Source organism: Phyllostomus hastatus, unplaced genomic scaffold, assembly GCF_019186645.2.
Source record: "Phyllostomus hastatus isolate PE091 unplaced genomic scaffold, TTU_PhHast_1.1 phas_scaffold_55, whole genome shotgun sequence".
In the NCBI taxonomy this organism is placed as follows: domain Eukaryota; kingdom Metazoa; phylum Chordata; class Mammalia; order Chiroptera; family Phyllostomidae; genus Phyllostomus; species Phyllostomus hastatus.
This window is the reverse complement of record NW_025334035.1, coordinates 93,466-110,905: the sequence shown is the minus strand read 5'-3', so window position 1 is coordinate 110,905 and position 17,440 is coordinate 93,466. Positions and strand designations below refer to the sequence as shown.

Sequence of the window (17,440 nt, the reverse complement as noted above, 5' to 3'; positions counted from 1 at the left end):
TTATGTCCCCACATGGGAAGTGGTAGGTGAATATCTGTAGGAATTCCAATTTATTGCCCACTTCTTCACTCAAAAGTAGCCCTCTGTCTGTCTAGTCTACACTCAGAACTTTGTTATGAGCAGCAAAATCATAGAGGGCCTTACAACTTGCATCCCACAGCTTGACAACGTTATCTAAAGAACCTGAAATCAGCTGCTGCTCTTAGCTGCAGACCAGTTTGCTGCTGTGATCCTCCCTGTATGTGAGGTTAAAGACAGCTACAGTAAAGTGTCACCTTCAGTTAGAGGATCCCACAGTCTGACATGCCTGTCTGTGCTCCCAAATGCTAAATATTTACAAAGTGGAGTATAGGAGATACAGTTAAGCACTTTATTTCCTGACAAAGCTGATTTAGCCTGCCAGAGTCAATACCCCGCACTCTAATTGTGTGGTCCCAAGGTTCACTGAAGATTTCTTCAGCCTCTGACCACAGAGCCCAGGAAATGGCTTTCCTGTGGCCAGAGAGGGTCACTATGAGAGTCCCTGTTAGTCCCAATTGCTCTGTTTTCTGTTTCTCAGTAGCTTTGTGGATTCCTCCATTTCACCTTCTTCATCTGTAGGACTGTAGACCAGCTCTTTAGCATTTAATCAGAGGAGTCAGTGCAAAATTTAGTTCCTGTGCTATCAACAGGTATGGAATTCACACTTTCAGCATGACCTCAAGCAGAGTGGGGCTTTCACTCTGTTTCTGCATTCCACTCCCATAAGGGAATAATCTGATCCATAGAGACACCCAGTAGTAGGCAAGACAAACCCAGGCCACATCTTTTACATCATCTTTATTACCCACGATGGTCATTATTGACTTTCCTCCCAAGGACCAGGTCTGAGAAATCTTTTAAGAACCTGTCGAGGTCCATACCTCTGCCCGTCACCCTGAACCAGCCATTGAGGAATAATTGTTGCTCTGGCTGAGGTGCAGTGTACATCTCCATGAATTCTAGTTCCACAGCCTCTTCTTGTGAGATCTTTCCCAGTTCTCCGTGTTTGACAGAGGGCATTCACAGAAACTGGCCCTTGGGAAGGAAATCAAACTCCACATGTTTGTAGAACTCATTTTTGGTTTCCAGCAACCTGTTGACAATGTTACTAAGGTCTGCAATTTCAGAGGCTGCAGGAACTGAGAAGGGAACATGATCTACTGCACATTTCTTCTTGCCAGTGAAGAAACATGGCTGGAGCTGAGCCGTGGTGGGGAGTACACACAAAATCAGAATCTCACTCTACTGAAATATTTTGTGGGCTCTAGCCTCTGGGTGCAGGCTTTAAATCTAGGGAATACAACATTAATAATAATAATAACAATAAAATCAGAAAGGAAACAAATGACAGTCTTACTTCCTGATATGGCACATCATCTTGAAGGGAATGTGCCTGCACATTGTTCTGCTTCCAGGGCGGAGTCTTGGAGTCAAGCTGAGGCTGGGGAGACTCATTTGAATTTTGTCACCTCTGCTCCAGCACTTGGTGAACTTCCTCTCCCTCCAGAGTTCAGTAGCGGCGGGGCTGGGGAACTTGGAGGTTTGGCAAAGCCGTCTGCTCCATGGACCAGGACGAGAGGCTACTTCCCAAGCCCCCTTCCTCCCTCCTGCCTCTCCTCTCAGCACCACCTGGCCTACCATGTCTGCAGCTTTTTTTTTTGTTTTCAAACAAAACCAAAACAAAATTCCAATCTCTCTTAATCCTCTGTTCCTCCACTGGCTATCTTCTTCCAACCACAGCTACTTCTTCAAAGACTTGGCTTCATCTGTGCTTCACTTCCTGACTTCTCATTCACTCCACAGTCTCACCACGATTGCTGTGCCACCACCACTCCTCTTAAAGGGCCCTGGAGGAGGTCATGTAACCAGAAAAGACACCAGCGTTTGGGCTGCCTGCCACTACCAAATCCAATAAGCAATGACAGTGATTGAATCTTTTATGGGCGTTTTATTCTGATGGCTGGCCATCCGAGAAGTTGGCGGGTTCATACCCTAGCAAACCACCTTGTCTTCTCTTTCCTGGCCAGATCTTTTATAAGGGGGTGGGGGAGGACAAGCAAGGTGCAGTGAGGGCTTTGAAATTCAGGGAGGATTGGGTGAGCAAAGCTGCAGCATTCCTGTTCTGGGCAGTTCGCTGTTCCCAAGGGGGTGGGGCGGTGGTCACACAAAAGGCCCAGATGCCAGAGGCCTCCAACTTGTCCCCAGGTGGTAATCTCTAGCCAATGCCCCAGGAGATCAGCTGCTTTTCCCAGGAGCCAGGATGGGCCTTATCTGTAGTTTCTGAAACAAAAGCTTAACATACACATTACTTGCTAGACTTATAACTTTTTACCTTAAGCTAAAATTTTCCAAGTCTTGAGTCCCCTATCAGTCACATTCTACCTGGAATGACCTTTCCCTAGTCATCTTGACCTTTTAACACATGGCTCAATCTCCATCTCTTTCAGGATGCCTTTTTTCAACACCTTCATTTCCCTGCCACAAAAGATTTGACCCTCACTGTGCTTGTAAGCCATCTAGCACACAGCAACCTACTGTACATGTTTCTGTAAGAAGGTTCTCTCTAATATCAAGGAATCATCTTGAGGCCAGAGCTTGGGTTTTTCTCTTATCTCGATACTTAGTATTATTCCTGCTACATTTTAGGTGCTCATTGAATACTTTTTGAATCAATTAGTAATTTGGTAGAGTTATGCTTCTATGGAAATATGTCAGGTTCAATTCAGTATCAGGTCCAATTTAGAGACAAGTCTGTGCCTCTTTTCTCTTTCTAGATAATGCCTAACCACTGAAACCATCTTCCTTAGAACAAGATAATGATTCATCCTATTAGTATTACTTGAGGACATTTCATGGGGTGGTAGAAATTTCCTGTATCATAAGTTTAGAGTTCATATGGAACCAGAACATTCTAGGAAACAAACATATGTTACAGAAAAAAACCTTTTTGCAATAATGTCAAATGTCTCAAAAGCTAGAACATCAAATGTCTAGATCGGGAATGATAAACTCAAATGCCTAGAAGGGCCAGGCAGGTGCTGTGGTCAGGTGGAGACTGATAAACTGGGGAGTACTTGTTCTCCCCAAAGAGGGCCGTGGAAATGGCCCCAGACGACTGCTGACAGATGAGAATGTGGTCCTACTACTCACAGAGTTCATTTTACCAGAAGAGCTGGAAACCATGGAAAATCTGGCTGCTTTCTTTCAAGTATTGTAAACTATGTTTCTGTGCTTTGGTTACAGCTAGGGGTCTATTAGGTTGTGAACCCTGTGAGACACAGAGAAATGATTCTTTTCCATTGCTCTTCTAAGTGCAAATGTTCCTATTCTTCAGAATAGTAAATTGCAGGGACTCTTTCCCCAGGGCTCCAAGTGGTGTATGGGCGTCTCTGCAGCCAGCTGGCGAACTGGTGGAACTTACCTTCTTGGCCTCCTGGATCACTCTGGATAACTCCTATCTGCCTCCTGACCAGGGGAATTCAACTTTTTGTTTCATGTGACCTTAATTTTTTAATCCATTCTATAAACATGGCAAGTCAAAGCCCTCATGTAATAAAGATCAGCTAATGGAAGGGAAGAAAATTTACTTTTTGTTTTGTTTGTTTTGCATCCCTGGGTGGACTCAAATTGCTTGAGTTTTTAAACCATTTAATTTATATTGGGATTTATGAGGAGGAGGATGTTGGTGATGATACTGATGGCTACATCATATTTATTTACAGATGATTGTGATATAGATTTCACTCAATAAGATTACTGCAATGTTCAGACCTCAGGTCCCAACTGAGCTGAAAAATCTACAGTACCTTTTTTATTATTTTCCTTTGATTAATAATACTTTCCCCATTAGTTTTATTATTAATGCATTTAATACATAAACACTAACAATATATACATATAGTGAATATATAGCAACAATATACAACAAAATATAACAATATTGCACATGCAGTGGTGCTGTCAGTTTGAGAATGAAAGTTCTCTCACCTAGAACAGAGACAAATATGGCAGTGACGGGAGGATCCTGTTGAGGTCAGTTTTCAGGAGGGATGCTGGGGCCTTCTGGAAGAGAGTGGAGAGAGTTGATATGCACAAATCTAAGGAGAATAGGTAGAATATCAAAAGGAAGCTCATCTTTTGTGCCACTCCTTTGTAATCCCACCTCCAGACTCATACTGGGTTCAAGGAAGAGAGAGATTCAATAAAAAAGTGATGAATATAAAGTTTTCTTGATTATTCCCTTATTGGTTAATTACTTAAAATTTCCCTTCATGCATATAGCTCATTTATATTTAAAACAGATTCCTAGAAGTGGTTTGAAAGGTTATGAAGATGGGTGTGATAGTCATTAGACTGTTTCCCCCTAATACTTTATTGCAAAATTTTTCAAATATGCCATAACATTCAAATAGTTATACAGTGAACACCCATGTAGCCATTGTCTGTATTTTACCATTATAATTTTATTGTACTTGTTTTATCACATATTTATCCATCTAGTCATCCTTCTCTCCATCTATCACTCCATCTTACTCTTTGATGCATTTCAAATAAAACTGTAAACATCTGCGCACTTCCCCTAAATATTTCAGCATACATCTTGAACATGAGTTCAGTATTTGTTTATACATCTTTTCTATGCAAAAAAGCACAAAAGGCTATATGATTACCTTTATGTGACTTTCTTAAAAAGACAAACCCATGGTAATAGAGAACATATCAGTGGTTTTTAGGGGGATGCACTGGGCAAATGGGATTTACTACAAAGGGACATGGAACCTCTTGGAATGATAAAAATGTTCTATATCTTAGTGGTGGCATATACAACTGTATACATTGATCAAAACTTATATAACTATACTCCTAAAAGAAGTGAATTTTTAGTGTTTGTAAATTATACCTCAACAAACCCGACTTTACAAAAGAACAATATAGCAAATATCTTACCTGTTACACAATTTATGAAATAAAACATTCCATTGCTTTTGAAGGTCCTTACATGTCTCTCTTTAATCCTAGTCCTTTTATCTCTGCACTCAAGTAACACTATTGTGAAACAATTATTTAAAATACTTTCAAGTTATGTGATTTTCTAAACAATATTATGTATATATATTATATACTATATATAATATATATGGTGGGGAAAAAGCAGGTTTACAGTTGTGAGTATGTAAAACACACAATTCTTATAATATTATTATTATTAATTATTATATTACTTTCCATATAAACAACTGTAAATCTACGTTTATCCCACCCTGTAGTTGGTCTTTATATAAATGGGATCATACAATAGTTATTCTTCTTTGACTTATTCATTTCACACAATATTACATTTGTGTAATTCTCCTATATTAGTGCCTACAACTGCTGTTTGTTTATTTTTTATGACTTTATAGCATTGCATGGTATGAGTACACCACAATTTATCATTTCTTCCTGTTTGAAGATGTTTTGCTTCTTGTACACATCTCCTGGAGCATGGGTGCAGGAATTTCTCTGGTCTCTTATTAAAAAATATGGAATTTGTGCATCTTCAGATTTAAAGGATAAAAGCAAATTGTTTTGTAAAGTGCTTATACCACTTTATGATCTTACCAACAACATATAAGAATTTTTGTTGCTCTATATCTCATCAAAATTTGCTATTATCTCATTTCTTCATTTAGACCAATATAGTGAGTGTGAAATGGTATCTCCATGTGATCTTAATTGTATATATTATATGAAGATTATGGACAGGGTTGAGCTTCTAGATTATGGACAGGGTTGAGCTTCCTTTCCTGAAGTCACTGGCCATTTGTGTTTTTTCTTCTGTAAAATCCCTGTTGTTCACTCTTTTTTGGCCTATTTTCTTTTGGGTCCCTTATATTTTTCTTATCAGTTGTGGAAGTTTTTGATATATTTTAGATACTTCAGGATAGCTATATGAGCTGCAAATCTCTTCTAATTTGTAGTTGTCTTTGTACTTAAAAAGTGTTGTCCTATGATGAGTAGAGGTTTTAAATTTTAATGAGAGCAAGTGTCTCACTCTCTCTCTCTCTCTTTTTGTATGGTTAATGCTTTTTGGACTTCTTTAAGAATGCCTGAGCTCCTAGAAGGTCATGAAGATATCCTATAGGCTATTTTAAAGGCTTTACATCTATATTCTTTAATATAAGTATCTCATCCACCTGAAACTGTTTTTTGTGCATGGAGTGAGAAAGACACAGTTTTCTTCCTCCCTGGGCACACGATTACCCTAGTATTGTATACTGAAAGGCCTATATTTTTCCTCCATCTTTGTTGGCTACCCATGTCACATATCAAATTTCTACATATTATTTTCTCTAATTTGTTCTCTTGGTTCATTTCTCTAATTTTACTCAAATATGACATGGTCTTAATAACTATGATGTCTTGTGGGGCTCACCTGAGGGAGCAGCTTAGTGGGACAACAGGGTGTCATTCAATGGGTAGAAGGAGGTTTTAGCTAGAATTAGAGTTCAGAGCTGAGGTGGGGCTTGCCAGAATGAATGTAATTTAGATATGGACCCCCAGGCTCATCCACTGCATGATGGATATCAGGCACATTGTAAAATAGGCAACAAGTGTCTGAAGGTGAGAAAGGCCCACTAACTCTCTCCCAATTGCCTAATATCCTATAGGTAGGGGCATCTACAATTAACCATGAAAGAACTTGAAAATCCTGGCACCAACATCAGAGGATGGCAGAGACTGTCACAGGGGTATGTGATGTGGCAGCATATGCTTTGTGAGGCAGTTGGGAGAAAAGAGGTTGGAAAGTTTTATTGAAAGTTGTTAAAACCACATGATGGGGTTTGAGTTCCAGCTCTGCTACATTCTAGATGTACAACATTAGGCGAGTTACTAAATCTCTCTGAGCCCCATTTCCTTCTCTGCAAAGTGGGGCAAATAATGAAACTACATCAAAGAGTCATTGGGAGGATTTGAAATCATGTACTAAAATACACTAAATATAAGTGATCACTATTATTATTAATATTTGTTGATCCCCTATCAAGTACTGTGAGCATGTTTTAATGTAATTTTCCAACCCTGTGTAGTCAGAGATACCGTTCTCATTTCACAGGTGAGGAAACTGAAGTTCAGAGGAGTATAGCATCTGGTCTTAGTCACACATTAATAATTCAAGTGGGAGCCCATGATTTTCATATCACACCAAGCTGCCCTGCCAAAGGACGAGGAGCTGGGGTCCTGCAGCTGGGGAAATACAAAGTCTACATTATGATGGGCAGTTGCTGTTTGAACGGTGGAGTGGGAGTAGAATACTGAGGGAAGGCTAGACAGCCTCTCTGCATTCTCCATTCATTATTGTCATCACTACAACCCTCAACTTCTAAGGGCCTGGCCTAGAAAATCAGAGTGAGGGATAGCATCTCTGGGGACCTCGTGGTCACTTCTAATGCAACCCAATTCTTCCCTTGTCACTTCTTGATCATTATGGGAACCGCCCCCCCACCCCAGCCCAAGATGCAATCCCCCAATAATGAGGTCCTGAGGGGGAAAGCATTGCATTCCTGAGGATTCATTAGGAAACAGAGTTTGGAAAAGGCTTCTTTCCTTTGCCTTCTTTCTTGTGCCTCCTCTCATCTGCAGGTCAAGTCAAGCATGAGGGTCTGCTGCTCCCTGCTCAGAGCCCACCTTTGGGCCAGGGATCTGGGAGATCAAAGTCCTCAGTCTGGACTGTGGTGGAGCCCCTACCCCACCATTAGCTTGAAGGGTGACTGTGAGTATATGGATAAACTTTCTGGACTCTTGTCCTCACAAAAGAAGTGAGATTAATAACACTCCTTAGTCACTCCCATGGAACCAATATGAGAGGTGGAGTATAAAGTTAGATGTGAGGTCTTTTTGAGAAAATCAAAGGCATCACAAAGTTGTGAAACATCATTATTGGGTTCATTAAAGACTTGAGTAGTTTATAGGACTGTGGCTTCCCAAACTCCCAACCCTCCCTGGGAAGGCTAATTTTTGAGGTCCCCAGGTGATGGCACTGCAGTGGAGAGCACCTCCCAATAGAGATCATCTCATCTCTCTTTTACTTGTTTTCTTACATATGGCCCTTCCTAGCTTCCTGGAGCTAGGGCCTGCATAGTGCCTCACCCTCTGTTCTGCCCTTCACCAGAAACCTCTCTGGCTTTTGAATCTGTAAAAGTGAGTAACCTCCAGGATCTGTCTTCAGCTCCTTAATAATAGAGAAGGAATTTGAGTTGTTACCCACTGAATCAAACCTACCATTTCACATTGGATTCAGTAGGGGTAAAGGTCTTGCTTGGAGTAACATGTCAAGGGAGGGAAAGAGCTGGGACCTTCCTATGGCAGATGACTTTGCCAATGCCTCTCATTCTTGGATGAAGTCTACTCTCCATTTTTATTATAGTATGAGAGGATTCATCAAATTCAACCTTCTTACTGGACCCACTCATTAGGAAGGAGCCCTAGGCTAGACTGGACATCAGAGGTCCTGATTTATTCCTCATCAGAAGTCTAAAGGATTTAGTTGGAATGTCAGAGCAGGGAGCCATGAACACACAGCAAAGGCAGCCTGGGCCTCATTTGGGACACCTGAGTGGTAATCTAGGAGAACTTCTTCAGTTAAAGTCACCATGGTTATCTTGTTTAAGATGGACTTCTTAGATGATAGGCTAGTGGTGATCCTAGAGTCTTGGTGGTGATAAGTAAGCTTCACCCCTACAGAGTGAGGGTTCCATGGCATCTCTGTAGGGTATCCTCTTCTTGCCTAGCATTATTTATTCAGAGATGCTACCCCTTCCTAGTTTCCAAATTCTTTTGGGCTCTTTTCAAGAAAAGATATATGTCAGTAGGTGGATTGTTTTAACTACTGTCTTAACTATTCTTGATGCCCCATCTAGACAAAGGGAGCAGAGTCCTACAGCAGTACTTCTGTGCCTTTCCCTCAGACTTACACCTCCCTGAAATCATATCACTCTTTCACTCTCTTGCATAAATGCCAGCTAATCCGGACAACTTTCCCAAGTCCTATAACCCAATCCAATACCCACCTTTCACTAAAAACTTACTGATCTTATGGTCTTACTTGTGAAGTTCACCCATTTATTTATTTCAGAAATATTGTATTTTTATATGCAGAGTGTGCAGACTGTGATGATGAGTGTTGAGAATGCAGGGCTGAGTCAGGCATAAATCTGTCCTGAAGCCACCTAGAGTGGGTAGAAGGGTAGTGGGATGCTCCATAAAGGTTAGCAGAGATAAATACTATGAAGAAACACAGGTAGAGTGCTGCAGGAGTTTAGGGGGGAAAGTTAGATGTGGAGAAGGATCAGGACAACTTTCATAAAAAAGAAACATTTTAGTTAAATCTTAAGGGATTTGATCCACTTGTAGTTAGTGAGAGGACATTCCAGATAAAAAACAGTTTGAGCAAAGATAGGGAGGTATGAAACCAAAGAGTGTGAAACCTTATAACTCAAGTTAAAATGGATTTGAGAGGGAAGTTGGGAGGTAGTTTGATTATTCTATAATTATTTAATATGTGTGGAGATGGGTTTGCTTCAACTGATAATGTCAATTTACATAGTGTTTACTGACTGAGTCCAGATCTGTAATTAGACCCAGAGGGTGACACAACAAGAATCAAGATTTCAGAGAGTCTAGGAGACACAGCATCAAATTTCTCATTCACATGGAATCGGCTAAGCATCATTCCCTAAAACTGACAGTCATACAACATGGGGACCTAATTTGGATTCTGGGATTGAGGCTTCCACCAACTATCTCTGCATGTCTGCAGTGGATGCTCTGCATTAGTTGCATGTATAGAAGGAACCTTTATAGAAAAGATGATATCTGTAGTATCTACAGGATTCAGTTGCGGGCCAAAAGAGTGGGGGATGGAAGAAGACAGCCACAGGCCACTGAGGTAGTTTCCAGGGACTTCCCAGAAATGGCAAGTGGATATTCACAACAAGGACTTCAAGATACCCTAAACTTCTATAGTTTTTCTATATTTGTCATTGTTTTTAATTCACTACCTATAATTTTGAGAAAAACTCCTAACATGAGAGAGACCCACTTTCTATATTGAGAAAATAGCAAGAAAGAGTGATGTTTATGATGGTGGAGGGGAAATGGCAAAGGGTGGGGTGGGGTGGGAGAGATGGTAGCCTGCCATTAACAGTGGAAGTCCGTGAGACACAGCACTGAAGAGGCGTGGAAAGCAGGCTGGTTTCCTTTGGGGAATCTTTGGGAAAATGAAAACAGATTCCTAGTGTTGGGAGGCAGATTGTAGGTGTCTGAGAAGTGCTTTTAGGAACCTGTGGTTCTGTAATATTTGGTGGCAGATTTAGAAAAACTGAATCAGGCAAACATATCAAACATATGGGGAAAGGTCCCCACAGTGTAGGTGAGGGAAGAGAGCCCCAGCGTGAACTGAGAAGCAGAACGAAGTGAGGCAGGCACCCTTTGTAACCACGACCTTCCTATCCAAAGAGCCTGCTTGTTCACATGCTACTTACAACAGGTCTGTGAATAAGAGAGCATGAGGTTTGCAAGGTACAACCAAAGTGTAGGGAATAGGTTTCTCAGTCAGAAGAGTCGTCCAGAGCAGCTCCAGAGAGAACTGCAGAAGGAGGTGGATTTTTTCATCCCTCGGCAAATATCAGGAGGTGACTTGTGGGGACTTGGCCAGAAGCAGCCATTTTGGGTTGGTCCAGCAGTGGACACATTTCTGGTGTTCTCATACAGATGCTTTCTCTGATGGCCTCATAGTTATCTGAAGGTTAGTAAGCATACAATGGGGTAGCCAGATGTTTTTTAAAAAGTCTTTTTAAAAAATAGAAAACCAGACATTTCATAAGTATATTCAGTATTCACACTAATTCCCAAAATTCTAACCCCCAAAATGCTCCAGCATAGTTTCCTCATTAGTACAGTGAGAGAGTAGATACTTTTCAAGATACCAACCAACCAGGTCCTTCTCTGACTCAATGACACTGCATACCTGATACACTGAACACAGTTATGTACACTGATAAAGCCATGATAAGGGTTATAGTAAAAATATTTAACAAGCACCAGGCTGGTATACTGTACCAATGGATTCAGGCTGAATATGACCCAATGTGGATCCCACCATGATTCAGGGTCTATGTTATTGATGGAAAACTGACATTGTCTTGGATTTAAGTTATTTCTCAATATTTAGGAAACTATCTTCATTATTCCAACATCATGATAAACACAGTTGAAGATATCACAGCTTTTTAAAAATTATTTTTATTGTATTTTTCTCATTATCATTTAGTCCCTTTGTACTCCCATATCCCCTTAATCACCATACTGTTATCAATATCCATGAGTTCTTTTTTCTTTTTGCTCTATCCCTCCACCCCTAACCATATGCCCCCTCTTAGCTGTCATCCTGCTCCCCATCTATGAGTCTGTCTCATTTCACTTGTCAGTTCAGTTTGTTCACTAGATTCTACATATGAGTGAAATCACATGGTATTTGACTTTCTCTGAGTGGCTCATTTCACTTAGCATAATGTTCTCCAGGTTCATCCATACTGTTGCAAAGGGTGAAACTTTCTTCTTTTTTATGGCTTAGTTTTCCATTGTTTAATTATTGTCTATGATGCTTTTAATTATACTTTTAAAAAGCCTAATATTTCAGGTACCAATAATGTTACCAGGTTATTATATTTTTTTAAAAAATCCATCAAAAGTAAAGGAATAAAGTCAAAGGAATTAGTTTAATAAGTAAAAAATAAACATAGTCTTTTTAAAAATTATATTTTATTAATTATGCTATTATAATTGTCCTGATTTTCTCCCCTTTGTCCTTCTCCACCCATCATCCCTCATTGCCTCAGGCAATCCCTCTACCATTGTTCATGTCCATGGGTCATGCATACAAAATTCTTTGGCTACTCTATTTCCTATACTGTACTTTACATCCCCATGGCTATTCTGTAACTCCCTATTTGTATTTCTTAATCCCCTTACCTCTTCACCCATTCTCACACATCCCTTTCCTATCTGGCAACCATCAAAACACTCTCCATACCCATGATTCTGTCTCTGTTCTTCTTCTTTGCTTAGTTTGTTTTTCAGATTCAATTGTTGATAATACGTATTTTTGCCATTTTATCATTCATAGTTTTGATCTTCTTTTTCTTAAATTAGACCCTTTAACATTTCAAGTAATAATGGTTTTGTGATGATGAATTTCTTTAGATTTTTCTTGTCTGGGAATCTCTTTATCTGCCCTTAAGTTCTAAAAGATACCCAGCAGTGTAGACCAATTTTGGCTGTAGGTCTCTGCTTTTCATGACTTTGAATATTTCTTGCCTATCCCTTGTAGTCTACAAAGTTTCTTTTGAGAAATCAGCTGACAGTCTTATGGGAACTCCCCTGTAGGTAACTAACTTCTTTCCTCTTGCTGCTTTTAAGATTCTCTCTTTATCTTTAATGTTTGGTATTTTAATTATGATGTATCTTGGAGTGGGCCTCTTTGCATCCATCTTGTTTGGGACTCTCTGTGCTTCCTGGACTTGCATGTCTATTTCTTTCACCAAAATGGGGAAGTTTGCTTTCATTATTTTTTTAAAACTGATTTCCAATTTCTTTCTCCTTCTGGCACTCCTATAATGCAAATGTTGAACTTCTTAAAGTTGTCCCAGAGGCTGCTTATACTAGCCTCAACTTTTTTGGATTCTTTTTTCTTCTTGTTCTGTGTGGTTGTTTTTTGCTTCCTTGTGTTCCAAATCATTGATTTGATTCTTGGCTTCATCCATTCTACTGTTGTTTCCTTGTAAATTATTTTTTTTATTTCAATTAGTGTATCCTTTGTTTCTGATTGGATCATTTTTATGCTGCTGAGGTCCTCACTAAGTTCCTTGATCATCCAGCCTTATAACCAGTGTTTGAACTTTGCATCTGGAAGATTACTTATTTCCATTTTGTTTAATTCTTTTTCTGGAGTTTTGACCTGTTCTTTCATTTATACTGTGTTTCTTTGTCTCTTTGTTTTAGCAGCATCCCTGTGCTTGTTTCTATGTGCTAGGTAGAGCTGCTTTGACTCCATGTCTTGGTAGTGTTGCCTAATGTAGTAGGTATCCTGTAAGGTCCAGTGGCATGGATTCCCCTATCACCCAGGCTGGGTACTCATGATGTGCCCTTTGTGTGGACTGAGTACACCATCTTCTTGTGGTTGAGTTTTGGTTGCTGTTGGAAGATCAATGAGAAGGATGTACCCAGACAAGTCAGTTACAAGGATTGGCTGTGACCACTTACCTCCAACCTCCACCCTCCATGGAGTATCAGCTGTGTAGGGACAGGATGGTGGTGCTCTAAAGTGGTCTGTAGCTGTCCACTGGGTTCTCTGGCCATGGGGTTTTCTGGATGGTACAGGCTAAGGTCAGCCCCTACCTGTGTTTTGCCCAGGGCTCTGACTGAGCTGTAAAGCAATCTAAGATGGCTGCTACTTGTGCTGGGCTTGGAGATTCCCAGGCAAAGCCAAGCTATGAATCTAGGATGGCTGCTGTTGGTGCTGGGCCTGAGGCTTACTGAAGCCAGCTATTGCTAGTTTGACAGGTGTTAGGAAGTTGAGCAGCATGAGCCATGACCAGCCATAAATATGTAAAAGGAGCTTGGGTAGGCCCATAAGTTGGGTGGGGCAGAGTCTCTGGGGATCTCCAAGGCAGGTCAAACAGGGTTAGCCAGGTTGATAGAGTCTCAGATATGGTACCAGCTTATCAGCTCAGTGGCTCTGTTGGGGGAGGGCTCAGAAAAGGGACAATGTCCTCTGCTCCCCTTGATGTCAGACACTTCAGTTTTTTCCAGTATGCCACTGGTGCCTTTCATGCTGCTACTCTTGTGCTGGAGTTCAGAGGGAATGAGTTTGAGTAGATGAGTTTGTGTGTGGGTTCTTTAAGAGGAAGTGCTTGAGGCTCCAGATGTTTCTTCCACTAATTCAAAGCCTGCTTGTTTTTGCAGCTAGAAGTTGTGGGGATTTATCTTCCTGGCACTGGAACCCTGGGCTAGTGAGCCTGGTATGGGACTGGGACTCCTTTCTTCTGAGATATCCCTCCTGAATTTTTATCCACCACATGTGGGTGTGGGACCAGCCTGTTCCACATCTGCATCCCTCCTATCAGTCTGGAGGGATGTGGTTTCTTTAAGTCCATAGTTGTCAGACTTCCATTCAACTCAATTTCTGATGGTTCTGAGTGATGGTTGTTCTATGTTTTAGTTGTAATTTTGATGTGGTTTTGCGAATAAGCGAGCCATGTCTGCCTATGCTGCCTTCTTAACCACAAGTCATTTAATTTTATATTATGAAATTTCACCTTATAATTGGGACTTTTGGGTTTTATATCTGACTCTTGTTGGCATAAAGGTATCTATTGAATTGTATATAATATTTACAGTTTAAGTTGCTAATATCTGAATAATTCTGAGTTTCCAGTTTTTATTTTTCCTCTCTTGGGTTTTGTATTTAGACAATTGTATTGTTTCCATCTTGCTCTTATCTTTCTCATTTCTATTATTTAAAATTTTTGTTTCTCTTTGCCTAAAACTTTAAAATAATGATAAATATTTGAAGTAACAAAGGCCATTCCTTCCTGCTTCATTACCACTTCACCTTTATGAATGATACAGATTTGTGACGGACACTCCCCGTCACATAAAGTGGTATACTTTCATTTTAAGCAACTATAAGAGTTTTTTCTTTTTTCTTTACATCAAAAATGTATGTAGACATTTATAAATTGCTCTTTAGAAAATTATCTTCTTTTTAAGTAAATTAATATATTATATAAAAATAGATTTACTAATATTAATTCATCTCTTTCCTATAAAGTCTATTATATAATGATGGATTTAATTTATTGTACTTAAGATTTTTATATGTATAATCAATAATGAAGTGTAGAATAATGTTTGGCTGTGTTACATTTTAATATTAAGATTTGCTAATTTTAAAAATGAATTGGAAAGCTTTCATTTTTTCAGTAAGAAAAGTTTGTCACATGATAATTTATTTATATTGATAGTTTAACATAATTTGCATAAATAGCATGTGAGGCTGGGGCCTACACATAGAAGTACATTATTGACAATATTTTTTCTATTTTTTTCACTTAGTGTAGGTGGTGTGGGGACTGTTCTTGAATTGATTGTTCAAATTTATGAGCAGATAGTATTCTATGATTATTTAGTGTTGGTCTGTAATTATACCACCATTTCAATTCCTAATTTTGTGTATTTTTACATTTTTCTTTTTCTTTCTACTTTTAAAATAAGATTTTATTTATTTCTTTTTAGAGAGAGGGGAAGGGAGGGAGAAAGAGAGAGAGAGAACCATCAATGCATGAGAGAAACATCAATCGGTTGCCTCTTGTGTGCCCCCAACTATGGACCAGCAATCCAGACATGTATCCTGATTGATAATCAAACCAATGACTTTTTGCTTTGGGGGATGAAACCCCGACTCACTAAGTCACACCAGTCAGAGCTACATTTTTCTTGATTAGCTGTTTTCTAGGTATTTCTTTCTTTGCAATATTTTTATAAGGACTTATGATCAATTTGGTAGTTCCTTTTTATTTTACTATCTGTTCATTTTTACTTTTACCATTATTTTTCCCCCAAATCTCCTCATATAGGTTATTGGTAGGAGGGCATCATTCTTTGATTCTAAGAAACAAAGGAAATCAAAATTTATATACCATTCATGAGGAGGTGGGTGGGGGGAGTTCAAGGTAGTTGTGGTACTAGGCAACTCACCTAGAAGCTGGGTAAAGACTGAAGTGAAGACAGAGAGGGTTAGTGAGTGAGGTGTGGCTTGAGGAATGGGAAAACTAACACTAGGACACTTGGGAATTATGCAAGGGCTTGGCATATGAAAGTGAATCAATGTATTTTTATTGAATAACCAAATTGGAAAAACTGGTCCTTTTTACTCTGGTGTTCCTTCTTACAGGGACCCATGGAGCCAGAACCTGGGGCCAATGGAACAGCTGTTACAGAATTCATCCTGCTGGGCTTGGTGGAGACACCGGGGCTGCTACCAGTTATCTTTGTGCTCTTCCTCTTTGCCTACCTGGTAACAGTTGGAGGCAACCTGAGCATCTTGGCAGCCATCTTGGTGGAGCCCAAACTCCACACCCCCATGTACTTCTTCTTGGGGAACCTGTCAGTGCTGGACATTGGATGTATCACTGTCACTGTTCCCTCAATGCTGGGTCGTCTCTTGTCTCACAAACATTCAGTGCCCTATGGAGCTTGCCTCACACAGCTTTTTTTCTTTCATCAGTTGGCTGGTGTGGACTGCTTCCTGTTGACAGCCATGGCCTATGACCGATTCCTGGCCATCTGCCGGCCCCTCACCTATAGCACCCGCATGAGTCTGATGGTCCAGAGGATTTTGGTGGCTGTGTCCTGGGCCTGTGCCTTTACCAATGCATTGACCCACACTGTGGCCATATCCACTCTCAACTTCTGTGGTCCCAATGTCATCAATCACTTCTACTGTGACCTCCCACAGCTCTTCCAGCTGTCCTGTTCCAGCACCCAACTCAATGAACTGCTGCTCTTTGCTCTGGGTATCCTAATGGCAGGTGCACCTGTGATTCTTATTGTCACTTCCTACATCCACGTGGCAGCTGCCGTTTTACGAATCCGCTCAGTGGAGGGCAGGAAGAAAGCCTTCTCCACATGTGGCTCCCACCTCACTGTGGTGGGCATCTTCTACGGGACAGGTGTCTTCAGCTACATGCGGCTGGGCTCAGTAGAAGCTTCGGACAAGGACAAGGGGATTGGCATCCTCAACACTGTCATCAGCCCCATGCTGAACCCACTCATATATAGCCTCCGGAACCCTGATGTGCAGGGTGCCCTGCGTAGAGTGCTTATGGGGAAGCGAGCCCTTGCATGAGAGGCATCTCAGGAAGGTGTAACCACAGCAACTGGTCCTTGTCTTTCCTGCATCTTTGAACTAGACAACTTTTCTTAGGAATGAAACTCCTTATTTCCCAGGATGCTCTCCCTGATAATGGGTGTGCAGCTTCTGTAGGCCACACCCTTGGCTCATTGTCATTTTTCTTAGCTACCCTTTTCACTTCCAATGGAGGCAGAAGCCAGGATACTCTGTATCTTGGGAGACTGGTGGTCCTACAGGCAGGACCCTTTGTTCCTTTTCTGCCTGGGTCTCCTGAAATACACCAGCAAAGATTCTATTTAAACTGGAATATGGAAGTCAGAGCCTAGTGTCAAGTATTATCCTCTGGTCAAGCTTCTTCTGAAACAGGTCCCCCAACCTACTCTTACACAGAATTCCACACAAGAATCCAGACCTAGTACAGTATAATTTGAGACGCTGATTTCCAGTACCCTGTCTACATTGCAA

At 40.5% G+C, this 17,440-nt stretch overlaps 1 protein-coding gene and 1 pseudogene across 1 annotated transcript; one reads left to right on the top strand and one right to left on the bottom strand.

Moving 5' to 3' along the window:
- On the bottom strand, window positions 1-12,045 carry LOC123809485 (annotated as a pseudogene).
- Window positions 12,046-16,021: 3,976 nt separating this feature from the next.
- On the top strand, window positions 16,022-16,969 carry LOC123809368 (olfactory receptor 3A1-like). The gene has a single exon (XM_045824505.1). The coding sequence runs from the start codon at window positions 16,022-16,024 to the stop codon at window positions 16,967-16,969; it is 948 nt and encodes a 315-aa protein (XP_045680461.1).
- Window positions 16,970-17,440: the final 471 nt, after the last annotated feature.

Bases quoted from the DNA above. Each gene is read 5' to 3' on its own strand.
- LOC123809368 (XM_045824505.1), top strand. From the start codon at position 16,022: ATGGAGCCAGAACCTGGGGCCAATGGAACAGCTGTTACAGAATTCATC.